We start from the raw sequence: 16894 nt of genomic DNA, 5'->3' as shown, positions 1-16894 counted from the left end.
TCTAGGTGGCAGGACCCTTCTTCCCAGTGTCGCCCCCGCCCCGTCAGGGTTACGATCCCCCTCCAAGTCTGGCCTGCAGAGCCTCTTGGCTGAGGTGTCTCCCTGCGCTGGGCCTGCTGCCCAGGGTCTCCCTCACTCTCCCCAGCTGCTCACCGCACCCAGCTCCGGACGGCTCCAGCCCCAGCTCCAGCTCCACTCTGCCTCAGCACGGCTGCTTCTCTGGCCTCTCTGGCTCTGGTTGCTACAGCTCTGCCCCCAGGACAGGTCTGCTCTGCAGGCTGCTTCTGTGACTCTGCTCCCAGCTCTGACCTGCTTCCTGGCTGCTTGTCTGGCCCCTCTGGTTCTGGTGGCTGTAGCTCTGCTTCCAGCAGCTTAGCTTGGGCCCCTGCTCTCTCCTTAGCTCGGCCCCACTCTGTCTGACTCAGGCAATTCCAGCTCACACAGAGGACGGGACCCCCCCTGGCCTCCTGACTCCCTGATTAGCCTGCCCGCCCTGTCAATCAGGCTGATCTAGAGCATTGGCCTCTCCCCATTGTTCCTGGGGACTGTCAGTCTCAGGCTCCTGATTTGCCATCGACCCTTCCCCTTTTAGTGCTGGGAGCTAGCCAACCAAAACACCCCCACTGAATGTTAGTAAGGGGGCAACAGTCCCCTTACATATGCATCCAGCCCCTGATGAGACCAGCGCCCCCCCCCCCATCAGGTTTATCGCCCTCAGAAACGCCTGCATAACACCCTCCGCAGGCGCTGCGGAAACCGGATTAACCCCAGCGCCAAGAGCAAAGCACGTACGTGCTGCAGAAATGGAATCCAGGGTCGCTCTGCGGCAGAGCCACTGCTGTCTGTGAAGACACTGCCCTGTTCCCTGCATGATATGCCCACAGAGAATCTTATTGCTGTGACCCCAGCTTGGCTCTGTTCCGAGCACCGACGCACAGGATGCTGCAGAAAGTCATCTCCTTGGAGCCAGGCCGAGGAGGGGACTCTCCGTGCAGGCTGTGTTGTGCCACTTATTAAATGCACAGGCCTGATAATGATCAGGAAGCAGAGAGGGGACTCTGAACTCTGAGCACGAACTCTAAAATCCCAGCCTTAATTAAGCCTGCTGCTCCGGTGTTTGTAATTGGGCCTTACTAGCTGATTCCCAGGCACACCTGGAGGATGCAGGGAAACGCTACCAATTTGAGGGCATAAAGACGGTTCAGCACATGAGCGCATTAAGCTTTTGCTTCTGGAGGAGTGGGTTTAACTGCTGGTTTAGATCACAAAGAAATTGAGTTTGGTGGCATCTCATCTTCCTCCACCTCTGTCTTAATCACAAAACCGCTGCGCGGAAGGACAGGGGAGCCCATTTCTGTTTGAAAGGCTCAGGAGCAGAGCAGCCGGGTGTGCCGCAGGTCAGGACTGAGGTGCATTGGGGAGCAGGAATGGGACTGCAGGGGGCGCTGCAGGACAGGATTGAGGTGCACTGGGGAGCAGGAATGGGACTGCAGGGGGCGCTGCAGGACAGGACTGAGGTGCCACTGAGTCACAGGCAGGCTAGTGACTTGCCCAAGTAGAGCAGAGCCCAGGTCTCCCAGCCACCGGACCATCCTTCCTCTTTGTGGCTGGTTTGAATAACTCAGATAATATGAACCTCTAGTATTCAAATTAGAAAAACCATAGGGTCTGTTATCATAGGGTGGCCAGGTGTCCGGTTTTCGATCACAAAGTCGGGTCGAAAAGGGGACCTGATAGTGTCCGGTCAGATCTACTGACTGGACACGCAAAGTCCAGTCATCACCCACGCCAGCCCCTACTCAGCCAGGGGCACCTCCTACCTGCGTCGGGCGGCTGCAGCTCCCAGCCCCAGCTCTGCAGACAAGTGCCTCCTGATCCACACAGGGAGGGCGGGAGAGGGGAAAAGCAGTGAGCGATGGAGGGAGGGGGAAAGAGGAGCGAACGGGGGGCGGGGCCTAAGAGGAAAGGGACAGGGCAGGAGCGGGGCCTCGGGGGAAGAGGAGGGGCAGGGGCGGGTCCTTGGGGGAAAGGGGTGGGGAAGGGGCGGGTCCTCGGGGAAAGGGGCAGGGAAGGGGAGGTTCTGGCATTCCTGCTGGAGTGTCTGTTTTCTAAATATTACAAAGTTGGCTACCCTATGTTATCAACATAAGGGAATCTGCATGCCATGCACCCACCCCCACCCCCCGCGTCCCATTATTGTTAACTGAGTTGTACATCATCCACTATCCCCCTGGGCAACATTCAGAATGTTTTTTTTTATATTGCTGTCAGAGGTGCAATAAACACACATTCAGTCCTGCAGGCCGCTCTTGACCCTTTCATCTCTCTGCACAGGTACCAAGAAGTAAACTCTAGACAGCCGTGAAGATGAGCAACGAAACCACCCCAGAGGCGGTCTCTTCCCCCCCGGTCTCCTCCCCGCCCCCCCAAGGACAGCGTTACTTCGATCGGTTCTCCGAAGATGACCCAGAATATCTGCGCATCCGGAACATGGCGGCCGATCTCCGGCAGGACTTCAACATGATGGAGCAGAAGAAGCGAGTCACCATGATCCTACAGAGCCCAGTGCGTAGAGAATGCCTGGCAACTGGCCAAAGCTAGGGAGTGGGAGTCAGGGATTGTTATCCCCTGTTCTGTCTCTGTATCCTAAGACCTAGCTTCTCCGCTAGCGGGCTCTCTAATACCGGTGCCTCTATTTATTTGTTTGGAATGCCCAGCTCTAGACACCAGCTGAAGTCAATAGGAGCTGCAGGTGCTCAGCACCTCTGCAGATCAGACCCACTGAGCCACCAAAATGAGTGGCCAGATTCTTCAAATCTCCCAGCACGTTGGGCGTTGAGCCCTTCTAAAATCTGGCCTTAGGCGTCTAAAGTTGGACATCCAAAAATGGAGACTCCCCCTGCCCCATTATTAAAAGCCCCTTCTGCAAGCATGAAGCTTTCTCCTCTTGGAGTGGTCACCGGGGCATGCTCTGTGCTTAAGGGACGGAGCATAGAGAGAGCAACTGATGCCCAGTGTCCTTCTTTAGGTGTTGCTTGTTCCCCTGTACCAGCAGGGCTGTGAGTGCTAACTGTGTTTAATGTGCGAGGCCGGGGAACCTGCTTCCCATTAAGCACCTTGCCTTGGCGAGGAGCGCCGCCGGCTTTGTCAGGGAGATGCTGGCCCTGTCACGTTCACGGCGTGGCTGTAGGGCAGCGTGGGTGCCGATCTGTGAAATCGCTGACGATTCACTGCCTGCCATGCTTCTTTCAGTCTTTCAGAGAGGAGCTGGAGAGCCTTATCCAAGACCAAATGAAGAAAGGGAACAACTCCAACATCTGGGCCCTGCGACAGATCGCGGATTTCATGTCCAGCACTGCTCCCTCCGTCTTCCCCACCTCTCCCATCAGTATGTTGGTGGATAACCCTTCTCAGGGGCTGGAGGGGGGCGGGGAGGCCTGCCTTGTCGCCAAGTTACCAAACCGGGGTGGAACAGGGATTGCAGTATTCGGAAAGACAATCAAAGGCACCTATGGTGCCCATCTCCTAGTGAATTTCAGTTGGATGGAGGTGCCTAATTCCCCTAGGCTAACAAGAAAGTCTCAGCTATATCTCTCCCATCTCTGAGTGGGGTTGTTCGAAGCTCTCATGGTTTCCAGTGAAATATTCTCTAGTTCCACTGATTTCACATACACCCATACAGTGGTCAGCTTCAATGGCAACCAGCATAAGGATAAGTATCAGAGGGGTAGCCGTGTTAGTCTGGATCTGTAAAAAGCAACAGAGAGTCCTGTGGCACCTTTAAGACTAACAGATGTATTGGAGCATAAGCTTTCGTGGGTGAATACGTGCGTCTGACGAAGTGGGTATTCACCCACGAAAGCTTATGCTCTAATACATCTGTTAGTCTTAAAGGTGCCACAGGACTCTCTGTTGCTTTTTACAGCATAAGGATAAATAACACTGGGTTTGTGCTCCTATTTGCTTCTTTATAATGCACAAAGCAGGCCTTGAAGACTGTGCTTTGCTGACTCTATTTTGAAGGGTTTCCCCTCTTTATTTTTCACCTTAAAAATTCCAGGAATATCAAATCATTCCCTGCTTTTCCTAGAGGTCTCCTTGGAAGACCAGAGAACTGCAGCGGGAGCTTTTCTAGCCCTTAACTAAAGAAATGAGTGGCTGTCTCTTTAACAAAGAGAAGCTTCCTCCCAAGTGTCTTTTGTGCACTTGAGTTGAATAAGTGATAATAAAAGAGGTATTTTAAAATACCCTGAACATTATTGCATAAAAAAGGTAAACATTAGAGTTGTCTGAAATTTTTTGTTCAACCGCTTTTTGATGAAAAACACCTGGGTTTTTTAAATTGGAATGTTTTTCAAAAAATTGTGTTTTTTTTTTTTTTTTAAATTTTTCAGGTTTCTGATCAAGCAAAATGTTCCTCTTTCCTTCCCAATTTTTCCTCCCCTCCCCCAATTTTTTTAATGGCAAAGTGTAAAAAAAAAAAAAAGAAGAGTTAGAGGAAAGGGGCAAAAAAAGGATGGGGGTGGGATCCTAAAAATAAGATCAACCCTAACCAATTGCATTTAAAAATGGAGCTAGGGAGGGTGCTCCCCTTGTGTTTTTATCCAGCACTCCCTAATCCCAGTCTAAGACTGGCAGTGATGGGTTCGGGAGTCCCACAGATGCTTCCACTGCCCTTGTGGGCTGAGAGGTAAGGTGTGAAGGCTCAGGGAAGTGAAACCACCATGGCAGACAACAGATACGGACTGAAGAGCTCGGGGTAGTGTCCTGCCTCTCATCTAGGGGAAGATAGAGATTGGATGGGCCAGTGCCAATGGCCTCGAAGCCTCCTTGCTTCCCAAAGCACCTTCTAGCTAGGAGCCCCTCAAACCAGCTAACCGAGCTCTGCTTCTCCTCAGGTCTCTCCATGGTGACGCCCATCAACGACCTCCATGGCACCGAGTCGCTGTCCCTAGCGAAAGGGGAGCGGCTCATGCGTTGCAAGGTTGGCAGCATCTACCGACTGCTGGACCTATATGGCTGGGCGCAGCTCAGCAACACCTACGTCACGGTGAGGGAGGAGTCCCAGTGGTAACATGGACACGGGGCCATCTCTGTAGTGAGGATGGAACAGGACTAGGGCCCTACCAAATTCACAGTCCATTTTGGTCAATTTCACAGTTGTAGGGTTTTAAAAATCGTAAATTTCATGATTTCAGATATTTAAATCTGAAATTTCACAGTGTTGTAACTCTAGGGGTCCTAACCCAAAAGGGGGTTCTGGAGGGGGGTTGCGGTATTGCCACTCTTACTGCTGGGGGTGGCACTACCTTCAGAGCTGGCAGCTGGAGAGCAGCAGCTGCTGGCTGGGAGTCCAGCTCTGAAGGCAGAGCTGCCGCCAGCAGCAGCGCAGAAGTAAGGATGGCCTGGTATGGTATTGCCACCCTTACTTCTGCGCTGCTACTGGCAGGGTGCTGCCTTCAGAGCTGGGCGCCCGGCCAACAGCCGCCACTCTCTGGCCACTCAGCTCAGAAGACAGCACAAAAGTAAGGGTGGCAATACTACAACCCCCCTACAATAACCTAGCGACTCCCCTGTGCCTTCTTTTTGGGTCGGGACTCCCAGTTTGAGAAACGCTGGTCTCCCCCGTGAAATCAGTATAGCATAGCGTAAAAGCACACAAAAGACCAGATTTTGCGGGGGGAGACCAGATTTCACACTCTGTGACGCGTTTTTCGCAGCCATGAATTTGGTAGGGCCCTACAGATGACCACACGCTGCCGCCGTCCTGCCTTTGCCCTCCACATCCTTGTGTGGAGCTGAGATGGAAGCGTAGAGTTCTTGGTCCTCCAGTTATCAGAGTGGACCAAATTTGTAGGTGGAATTTGTAGGGGGGGAGGGATAGCTCAGTGGTTTGAGCATTGGCCTGCTAAACCCAGGGTTGTGAGTTCAACCCTTGAGGGGGCCACTTAGGGATCTGGGGCAAAATCAGTACTTGGTCCTGCTAGTGAAGGCAGGGGGCTGGACTCGATGACCTTTCAAGGTCCCTTCCAGTTCTAGGAGATAGGATATCTCCATTAATTTAATTTAATTTAATTTAATTTAATTTAATTTAAAAAAGAGAGGGAGTTCCGATTGGGAGACTGATCTCATCTTTTCTATTAAACTCTGGCATCCCTCAGCAAACACTACACCATGTAGCCACTGCAGGAATGTCACATTTGGCACACGCCGTCTGTGCTGGTATCTTGCAGAAGCCAATGCATGGTCCTTGAGAGGAAGGGGAAAGGAAAACCTCTCCAACCTACAGTGCTTAAGCACCCAGTCAGCGGTTTAATACTATAGGTGGGAGTTGGGGGTTCAAAGTGAATGATCTCATGACGTCTGCTCAGCTGTGCCCTGCATCAGATTACCCCGATCTTACATGCACATGTGCATGGTCAGAAAGCATCCAGCTGTGACTTCCACAGGCTGACTTTACAGTCCTAACTTGGGAACTGCTCCTCAGCTGGTTAGATAAGAATTCCCTTTCAGGCCATTCAGTTGCTCACTACACAAAGTGGGCCAGATCCTCAGTGGAGCTATGCTGAGCATCTGGACCAGAGACAACTAGTAAACACAGCAAAAAAAAAAAAAAAAAAAAAAAAACGTAGTGAGTGGCATAGACACTACTGAGAAATGCCACATCCCTTTATCTTTGTGATCAAAGGCTAGGAAATCTAGCAGCCCCAGTACAGCCGCATGGCATGTGATCATGGAACATTGAGCACTAGACTCTGAATTTTTCTCTGTCACTGACTTCCTTTTCAGTTCAGCCCCAATTTCCAGCGTTTAAAGTTCTTGCCCATTGTGACCCCAGTGGTACAGTATTTGAGACCAAGCTTGGTCAGTCACGTTTGACTTTCCCGGAGATCTGAAACCAAAATGAAACGCGGTGGAATCTCAGAGATTGGAGGCTTGAGAGGGAAATGCAGATGAAAGGAATTATGTTTGGTTTCTTAGCATTATAGGTGGGCTTGGAAGGATCTAGCACCCTCCCGGATTCCATCCCAGCCCGCACCTGAACGTCTACACTGCCATTTAACAGCCCCTTAGCCCAAGCCCAAGCTAGCTGTCACAGGCCAGCTGCAGGTTTTTAATTGCAGTGTAGATCTATCCCTAGTCCTGGCCAGGAGTATGCGGTCATGGAATGGACCCTTGACTAAATGACATAGTTTGGAATGGAAATGGCTATAGAAAAGACAGAGACCCTTAGTAATATGAAGAACTCAGAATGTGCCACCAGGAAAGTAAGAATGCACATGCTACTGAAAATTGTCCAGTTAACCCTAACTCGCCTCTTCTCCCCTCTCCCCCCCCCCCCCCCCCCGTGCATTTCTTTTGGTAGATGCGTGTCAGCAAAGAACAGGATCACTTCTTGATCTGCCCTAAAGGTCTTTCGTGTAATGAAGTCACCGCTTCTAGTCTGGTGAGTGTGCTAAATAACATCCTCTCCCTCCACTTTCTCTCTCTCGAGATGGTAAAGTAAATCCAGGCTGGTAAATCTGGGACCGCTTTGGAAGAAGCTGACAGCAAAGAATTCTGTATGACACATGGTTTAAAAAAAACACAAAAATTATGATTTTTTTTTTTTTTTTTTTTTTACAAATTTCACCTCCCTCCCCCCGTTTTTCTCAAAAATTTGAAATGCTCCAGAGTGGTTTGAAAACTGCGGTGTGAGTGGGAGAGAAATACATGTGGCAATCTCACCATTTTTTTCACCCTTTTTGGGTCAAAATTCAAAGTTTTACATTTTTTCATCACCATTTTGAAACTCAACATTTTTTGTCCAGCTCCTATCTATAAGGAGGCCTCATCTGTTCATTGAGCCAAATCAGATTCCTGATGGACAGTGAACATTCAAGAACCACCTGATGGATGTTCTCTTCAAACATGCATGGCACACAGTAGGTTGTGATCCCAACAGATGTCACAAGCCATACAGGAACGGGCTGAGTTGCTGTAAAATTGTAGGACCTGATTCTGTATCCCATACCTACCTCGCAGGCTTAATTCATAGATTCCATGGCCAGAATGGACCATTGTGATAATCTAGTCTGACCTCCTGTAGAGCGCAGGCCAGAGAACTTCCCCAAAATACTTCCTAGAGCAGATCTTTTAGAAGGGAGCACATTCGTTGAATGCAGAGCCACCTGGAAGGTGGATCCAACGGGTTGATGAGAGAACACAGTGGTGTTCTGCAGATCTGGGGTGAGCCATGGGGAGTGTGAATTCCTCCCCTCCCCTCCCCGGTAAATCTGCTGCCTCATTTCTTTCCTGCTGCAGATTAAAGTGAACATCCTGGGTGAAGTGGTGGAGCAGGGCGGCACCAGTTTTTCCGTGGACGCTAGAGGATTCAGCCTGCACTCAGCCATTTACGCAGCCAGACCCGACATCAGATGTATTATCCACTTGCACACGCCTGCCACTGCGGCGGTAAGGAGCCCCATCAGTCATGCTGACGGGCCACGGTATGCCAGGGTCAGCTGCTGTACCGTTTGCCGTGGTTTGCACTGCAGCTAGAGAGAGCTGCAGAGTTCAGCTCCGGCTCTGAACATCCTGAGGGTGGGGAATCCAGGGCTTCATTCAGGCTCATTGCTGATAGCACCCTGCTCACCTCTGTGATTTTGAGATCCGTGTGTGGCCTCCCCACTCCACGAGTCTCTCAAACACATCACTCCCTCAGAGGCTGATCCACGTCCTGTTAAAATCAGTGGAATTAACGGGGCCTCTGACACAGTGGTATTAAGTTTCATTTCCCTTTAGAAACCGTATGATGTTTTTACAGATCCAGACTAACACAGCTACCCCTCTAATACTTAAATAGGATAGATATTTGCATCAAATAAGGCTGTTACTTTAGGAGCTAATAACAGCAGAACATCTGCTCAGGAGAATGGCCTCTTGTTTCCGGACAGCCACAGCATTTGTTGATCCTGGGACAAAACTCAAAGGCAGTGGCTTCGTTAGACCGAATGTCTAGCACAAGCCCATCTCTGCTAAGTAGCTTCATTCGTAATGGGTTATGAGAGACCAGTCCTTACTGAGGCATATTTTCCAGTGGGATTCAATCTGGTCTTTAAAACTGTACCTGGGACTTTATAACACCTCCCCAACCCCCTGAGCATGCAAATGGACTTCGCTCATGCAAAGATGAGATGGATGAAATTCACCCCAGTGCAACGGACTTGCATCCGTGTACCACTTTGAACGCCATTTAAACCCTTTGAGGGGCTAGAACTCAGGAGTTCAGAATTCTGTTGCCACCTCGGTCACCGACAGTGTGACCTTGGGCAAGTCGCTGAATGGCTCTGTGCCTCAGTTTCCCCACCTGTTCTGTGGGGATAATACTTGACTTACAGGGATGTTGTGAGACTACCTGCCCTCTCTTGCCCCTGGCATGCTACTGCTCAGGGGGATTACCCAGAGCTGGGCAAGGTCTGTGCTCATCCAGTCCTCTTTGCACAGTGGAACTGTGCTGTTTCTGCCACGCTGGAATGCTGCCTGGCCCCAGAGAAGGGGGCTCTATTTGCACCTCACTTGAGCACTTCTCTGATATGTTCAGGTTCCGTTATTTAAGAAATAAACATTTTTTTATCTCCAAACTTCATTTGACTCACCTTCGGTCAGTTGCTTTATGCTTCTAATGTGATGAAGGGCTGCAGAAACTGTGGGTGGGATGCGTAAAAGTAAGCAAAAGACGCACAGCCCCTGGGAGAAGAAAGGCCAAAATATGTGACTGCTACAAAACTGCAGTTCTCCTGCGTTCCTTTTATTGGCACTGATAGCAGAGGCTAATTTTTCACACTGAACCTTCATTGCTTCATATGCCCGCGAACTGATCAGCTGATGCAACCGTTGGTCTGAGGGGCCAGTCCTGGGAGATGCTGGGCAACCTCAGCTCCCATTGATTTCACTAAGACAGAGGAAGAAGGATGCTCAGGATACTGCAAGATCAGGGCCGTAAAAGTGCAACAACAGGCCACAGGCTGCAGGTTTGGCCACAGCTTGCAGGTTTGAAAGCTGAGCACAGACTTGACAGGTGCGTTAGTTTAAACATGAGCAGGGAACCAAAATGACACTAAACTGGGAGGAGTGGTAGATACGCTGGAGGGTAGGGATAGGATACAGAGGGACCTAGACAAATTAGAGGATTGGACCAAAAGAAATCTGATGAGGTTCAACAGGGACAAGTGCAGAGTCCTGCACTTAGGACGGAAGAATCCCATTCACTGTTACAGACTAGGGACCAAATGGCTAGGAAGCAGTTCTGCAGAAAAGGACCTAGGGGTTACAGTGGACGAGAAGCTGGATATGAGTCAGCAGTGTGCCCTTGTTGCCAAGAAGGCTAACGGCATTTTGGGCTGTATTAGTAGGGGCATTGCCAGCAGATCGAGGGACGTGATCATTCCCCTCTATTCGACATTGATGAGGCCTCATCTGGAGTACTGTGTCCAGTTTTGGGCCCCACACTACAAGGAGAATGTGGAAAAATTGGAAAGAGTCCAGCGGAGGGCAACAAAAATGATTAGGGGGCTGGAGCACATGACTTATGAGGAGAGGCTGAGGGAACTGGGATTGTTTAGTCTGCAGAAGAGAAGAATGAGGGGGGATTTGATAGCTGCTTTCAACTACCTGAAAGGGGGTTCCAAAGAGGATGGATCTAGACTGTTCTCAGTGATAGCAGATGACAGAACAAGGAGTAATGGTCTCAAGTTCCAGTGGGGGAGGTTTAGGTTGGATATTAGGAAAAACTTTTTCACTAGGAGGGTGGTAAAGCACTGGAATGGGTTACCTAGGGAGGTGGTGGAATCTCCTTCCTTAGAGGTTTTTAAGGTCAGGCTTGACAAAGCCCTGGCTGGGATGATTTAGTTGGGGTTGGTCCTGCTTTGAGCAGGGGGTTGGACTAGATGACCTCCTGAGGTCTCTTCCAACCCTGATATTCTATGATTCTATTCTGATCTTCCCCTTTGTTTCCTGCGTTCTCTCTGTTCGCCAGGTGTCTGCCATGAAATGTGGCATCCTGCCTGTATCCCACGATGCATTGCTGCTGGGCAACATGGTGTACTTCGATTTCAATGGAGAGATGGAGGAAGAGGCAGACAGGATTGAGCTACAGAAGTGCCTTGGACCAACCTGCAAGGTTAGGAGAAAAGTCACGCTCCTCGGACTGAAAGATGTTATGTCTGATCAGCTGTCGGGCTAATACAGCTCAGCGGAGTTGCTCTAGGAATGGGTTTGGCCCAGTAATATTTTCATTGGAGATGGGCTGAAGAGGTGGCGTTCAGATCTGGGTCCAAACCAGGCCTGGGCTGGGGTTTGGGTTCTGGTTTGCGGTCCTGTCAGGGCTTCACATTCTGACATGTCGTAAGATTTTGGCCCGTCATATGGCTAAAGCACCAGACTGAGAGATCTGGGTTCTACGGCTGGCTGGGCTATTGCCCTGCTGTTTGAGTTTGGGCCTCCCAATTGCTTTGTGCCTCAGTTTACCCATCTGTGTCCTGACATACCTGGAGGAGTGCCACATAGATTAGATCCTGACACAGCAAGAGGAGTGCCACACAGATTAGATTACAAGGAAATGGCCAATAACCCAGGCGAAGTATCAGAACTACTCAACATCTGGGAAGTTACAAAGGTGTTAAATTGCTGTCACTTTTTACAGAACCTGCCATTCCGAATGTGAGCTGAAATAGCCGGCAAGTCATTCCAGGGACCTTCCGGTGCTGGGCAAAAACCCAGACTTGTCATTGGACTGTGTCTCTGAGCCTCTTTAGAAAGAAATGAATTCACAGTGTTAGCTAGTATTTCATTTTCCCCGCAGATCCTGGTGCTGCGAAATCACGGCGTGATCACTCTGGGAGATACAGTGGAGGAAGCTTTTTATAAAACCTTTCACTTGCAGGCTGCTTGTGAGATCCAGGTGAGCAACTCCACCAGGGCAGCACGTTGGAATGAGCATCAGCCCTTGTCAATGTGTTTCCAAGCTCGCTTCTCATTACAATGCTTTGTTACTCTGCTCAGGGCACTGCACTAGGTAGTCTAGATGAATACTCCATCTAACCAGCCACCCAGGTACTTATGACTCTTGTCACTGTAAAGTTGGAGTGTCTCCCATAAGTTAAAGACAAAACTATTTGCTCTTTTTCCCTTCCCTACCACCAGTATAGACTGACAGACTCAGGGTGATAACTTGCTAAGACAGGACTGCATTGTGTCTGGTATGCCTAATATGGGGAGAGACCCAGGATCATTACAAACCCCCTGTACCAGACACAATGAGTCCTGTGTTTGCAAGGTATCACTGTGGTATAAACTGCAGCGTTCTAAAGCATCCATCCCAAATTTCCAGCCGCAACTGTGGAATACTCTAGTGCTTGGTGCAGATGGTGGGCTGCAGGATGGCAACATCTTGTTTTGACCCTGGGGAGATGTCCCCCAAGGAGCAGATTAAGGTTTGCACTGTAGGAGAGTGCTGCAGAGAATACAGGTTTCAGAGTAGCAGCCGTGTTAGTCTGTATCCGCAAAAAGAACAGGAGTACTTGTGGCACCTTAGAGACTAACAAATTTATTTGAGCATAAGCTTTCGAGGGCTACAGCCCACTTCATCAGATGCATAGAATGGACCATATAGTAAGAAGACATATATATAGTAAGAAGTTGACACCTTCTTGTCAACTGTCTGGAATGGGCCATCTTGATTATCACTACAAAAGTTTTTTTTCTCCTGCTGATCATAGCTCATAATTAATTAGCCTCAGAGTTGGTATGGCAACTTCCACCTTTTCATATTCTCTGTATGTATATATATCTTCTTACTATATGTTCCATTCTATGCATCTGATGAAGTGGGCTGTAGCCCACGAAAGCTTATGCTCAAATAAATGTGTTTGTCTCTAAGGTGCCACAAGTACTCCTCATTCTTTTTGCAGAGAATATACCAATTCAATCTGGCTGGATTGCACTGATCATTTATCTCCCTCTACTGGGCAGTCCCTGGAACAGACTTCAGGATGGAAACCAACTTCCTTTTTTTTTTTTTTTTTTTTTAAACAGCTTTATTTACTGTCGTGGCTTCCAGTCACTCCCAGCTTAATCTTGAGTTTCAGCTGCTGCCCTGTTATTTGAATTGGGCCTTTGCCTTCTCCTCCGCTATTGCCTGTTGTTTTGGGGTGGGATTTTCAGAAGTATTCGGCATTGGCCTAGATGAGTTCCCACTGAAGTCTCTGGGAGCTTTACCACTGACTTCAATGAGAGCAGAGATTAGCAAATGCTGATTTGGAAACCTCGCCCTCTAAGCCTTCAGAGCTCAGCAAGAGCTCAAATGGGGACACAAAATGAGTGATGTTCTGCATCGCTTGCGGCTGTTATTCATTATTTATATGGTGCCATAAACGTGTGTGGTGCTTTCATGGTGAATAAAAGACAGTGGCCCTGATTTGGCTGTTGCATACACCAGTGTAAATCAGGAATAACTCCACCAAAGTCAATGGCGTTACACCCATGTAAAAACCAAAGCGTGATGTGAATCAGTCCCGAATCAGTCCCGAAGAGCTCACAGTCGGAGTGAGGGTGTAACATGGCAAGGGATGGTATTTCAGGCGTAGTGCGTGTTCGCTGGGCTAGCTTGGGGGGGCATTCGCCTTCAGTACACCGTCTAGGCGCACCTGTACAAACGCTTTGAGACAATGGTGGTGCAAGTTTCAACCTGAGCCATGTCCAGAAAAAGTCTTTGGCTTCAAACCCCTCACTACATTGGAGCTGCAGTTATTGTAGTTAAAATGATTAGTCCTTATTATCAAGCATCATCAATTCCACGGATTCATTTCTAGGTGTAGATCAGAGCAGAGTGCTTTGCTCGCACGCCGGAGGCTTTTGACAGATGTTGAAAACACCCGAGGGTACCAGTGCTTTACTCCACAGCAGCCTCTCTTACCCTCTTCCCTCCTGCCCTGTCCCCCTCACTCTCCTTCCTTGCAATGCCCCCGCTCCCTTCTCTTTTCTTTCCATTTAGCTGATCCCCTCCTAACTAAAAATGGAACATGACATTGGCTGCCACCACATTGTTCACTCTGCTTGCCTGTTATGGCCTTTCCCCCACCCTGTGTTTGTCTTGGGTGTTTCGCTTGTAAGCGCTTCAGGGCAGGGAATGGGGAATACTACAATGGGGCCCATCTCTTGGTTGGTCCTTAGGACATGAGTGTCATAAACGTGATTCTGTATAATAATGGTATCAATCAGCACATCTAGAAAGCTATCCTCCCTCGGGTAATCAACGTTAGCCACCCAGAATGTTAACAGACAAATGCCCTCAGCTCTGTCACCAACTCAAATTGCCCTGCTCTGTCCTGCTTCCCAAATCCCCATAAACATAGCACACACACAAAATACAGCATTGGTCTCAATCTGAGCAACCCAGACAGAGTCAGCAGGATGCACTGAGAAGAACAGAAAAGGGAATAAACAGGGGTTGCACTGTTAATAGCTTCTTGTTGGCCACGTGGAGTAAACCGGTTTGTAGGAAGAGTTTGCATTAAGAAAGGACAGTCGTCCAGCCGCTCAGGTTTTCCATGCATGGAAGGGGTGATATGGACATGTCTGTGATAATGCCACAATCCTCAGAGCTTGGCGCTGTTATCAGCATTGGAATCGCTGAAAGCATCAGTGCTCCAATCTCTGTCCTGGCTCCGTGCCTACAGCCAATTCTCCTGCAGCCCCACCTACAGCTGTGGTAGATTTCCTTTGTGGGTTGGTTTTTTATTATTTTTATTTTTTTAAACAGTGGCTTGTCAGCAAAGCCTGAAAATGCAGCACGAGGATGCTGACTTTCTTCTGCTCCGCTCTTCCCGCGCGGTGCGGGTGCGGCTGTACTGAAGCGGGGGGTTTGGTTGCGCTGGTTAGGCAGCTAGCTTGCAATCAGTGTCATTTATTATAAATGCTGCTGTCCTCCCCTCTGCACATCGACCTACTTCTTTAGCTGGGAAAACGAGGTCAGCAGCGCCTGCTGAGGCCTGGCCTCTGAGCCATCTGCAGGTGAAGGGCTGGGAATACATGCGCTCTGCAGACTGCCTCCTTCCCACATGCAGCCTTGTTGACGCTGCTACTCATGGGCCCTGCTGCCTGTTTCCTGTCTCTCCTCTCCGCCCCCGCTCTTTACTCCCTAGTCATTAACTCCCCAGCGCAATAGCGGCATTTGAATGCGCAGTGACTCCCAAGGCTGCTTGGCTTTGTTTCCAAACCGGCCTGCGCTCTGCCTCTGTGGCTGGCAGGCGGGAAGCGCGCCGGGGTCTGGGGCTGTTACAGATGCATCTCGACCTTCTGAAATACGGCAACAAGCGCCACGCAGCTATTTCAGTGCCGTCAGCTGAGGAGAGGAAAAGGTCGTCAGTAAATAAATGAATTGGGACCGATGCTGCAAACCATCCGGGTGCCTGAGTAACATGCACGTTTGCAGGATTAGGGTCTCACATGGCAAGCACTTCAGGGCAGGGAACATTGTTTCCATTCGGGGGGAGAGGGGGTGCGCCTGGGGCCGGGCCAGCCCCCATGGGGGGTGGGGAGGGAGTGCCACCCAGCTCCGCTCCTGGTCCTGGCTGCCAGCCCCATGCTCACGGCTCCACTCCTGGTGAGGCCCCGCACCCGGGACTCTGCTCCCGGCCCCGTGCCTGCCCCCAGCTGTGGCCCCAGCCTCATCCCCCTTACCCCGTCTGTGTCCCCCCATCCCGGAGCTGCAGCCCTGGCTCCAGAGGGTGGGAGGGGGGCATGGACAGGGGTAAGGGGGGCACGAGGTAAAAAGTTTGGGGATCACTAGTGTAGGGTAACTCTGGCATGCTCCCAAGGCTGGGCTGGCGGGTAGCTGCTGCAGGAGCCAACTCTAGCAGCTTTATTCCATTCAGGAGCTCCCATCCACCAAGGGAATTCTCTGCTAGCCAGAATCCTTCCCCTTTCTGCAGAGCAAACGGGGGTGGAGCATAACCAAGAATCTGGCCCTTCCTCAGCGGCTTCTCCAGCTGCGCCTGTGTTGCTGTAGTCTCTGTGCTTTGCTCTAGGTCTCTGCCTTGTCTAGCGCTGGGGGAGCTGAGAATCTGATTGTGCTGGAGCGGGAGAAGTACAGGCCCCACGACGTTGGGTCAGTCCGATGGGCCGGGAGCACGTTCGGACCCATGCAGAAGAGCCGCCTGGGAGAGCATGAGTTTGAGGCCCTCATGCGAATGCTGGACAACCTGGTAAGTCTCCAGCCGATTTAGCTGTGGCCCATTCCTCATTCTCCACACTCCCCTTCCGCCTGCCTGGAGACAGCGCAGATACGTCTACACAAGCTGCAACTCACATCTCCAGTTGCGGTGTAGACGTAGCTTCAGTATCTCACAGGATGTGTCCCAGGCCAAACAAGCAGTTTGCTTTCCTGCTAAGGAATCTGCCTTGAAACATCAGGCATGCCAGCTGAACAGACTACAAATCCATTTCGGGGCATCGTTAATGTGCTCTTCCTGCCTCTGGGGGAGCCAGTTTTCAGCAGTACATGCTGCTTATCTTGGGAGGGAAGAGGAAAAGATCTGAGATGTAGATAGCCCTCATTTGACCACAGGGAGATGGGCAGATAGCAGAGCTGGCCAAAAATGCTTGAATGAAGAACTGTTTCAAAACAAAATGGCCTTTTTTCAAAACCATTAAATGCGACAATCTTAAATTTTATACTGGGGGTTGTTTGTTTGTTGCAACGCTTTTAAAATGCTCTCTTACCAGAAATGTTGTTGCAATCATCATCAAAACTTTCATTCACTGAAACCGTTCCTAAAAACCAGGATTTGGGTAGACAAAAAATGTTAATAAAAATTTCTGTGGTTTTGCAAAAAGGGGAAAAAGAAGAATCAGA

General features: G+C 50.0%; 1 protein-coding gene across 3 annotated transcripts in view; it reads left to right on the top strand.

The window, feature by feature from the left end:
• The first annotated feature begins 2367 nt into the window (after positions 1-2367).
• Positions 2368-16894, top strand: part of ADD2 (adducin 2) — a 28300-nt gene continuing 13773 nt past the window's right edge. For all 3 annotated transcript variants that reach the window (XM_065397792.1, XM_065397791.1, XM_065397790.1), the window contains exons 1-8: positions 2368-2565; positions 3253-3388; positions 4899-5050; positions 7367-7447; positions 8305-8454; positions 11018-11161; positions 11843-11941; positions 16068-16244. In XM_065397792.1, the coding sequence (XP_065253864.1) occupies positions 2368-2565; positions 3253-3388; positions 4899-5050; positions 7367-7447; positions 8305-8454; positions 11018-11161; positions 11843-11941; positions 16068-16244 (1137 nt within the window). The remainder of the gene's footprint in view (positions 2566-3252; positions 3389-4898; positions 5051-7366; positions 7448-8304; positions 8455-11017; positions 11162-11842; positions 11942-16067; positions 16245-16894) is intronic.

Source organism: Emys orbicularis, chromosome 2, assembly GCF_028017835.1.
Source record: "Emys orbicularis isolate rEmyOrb1 chromosome 2, rEmyOrb1.hap1, whole genome shotgun sequence".
NCBI lineage: Eukaryota > Metazoa > Chordata > Testudines > Emydidae > Emys > Emys orbicularis.
Note: the sequence above shows the minus strand (reverse complement) of the source record. Positions and strands in the feature narration are given on the sequence as shown.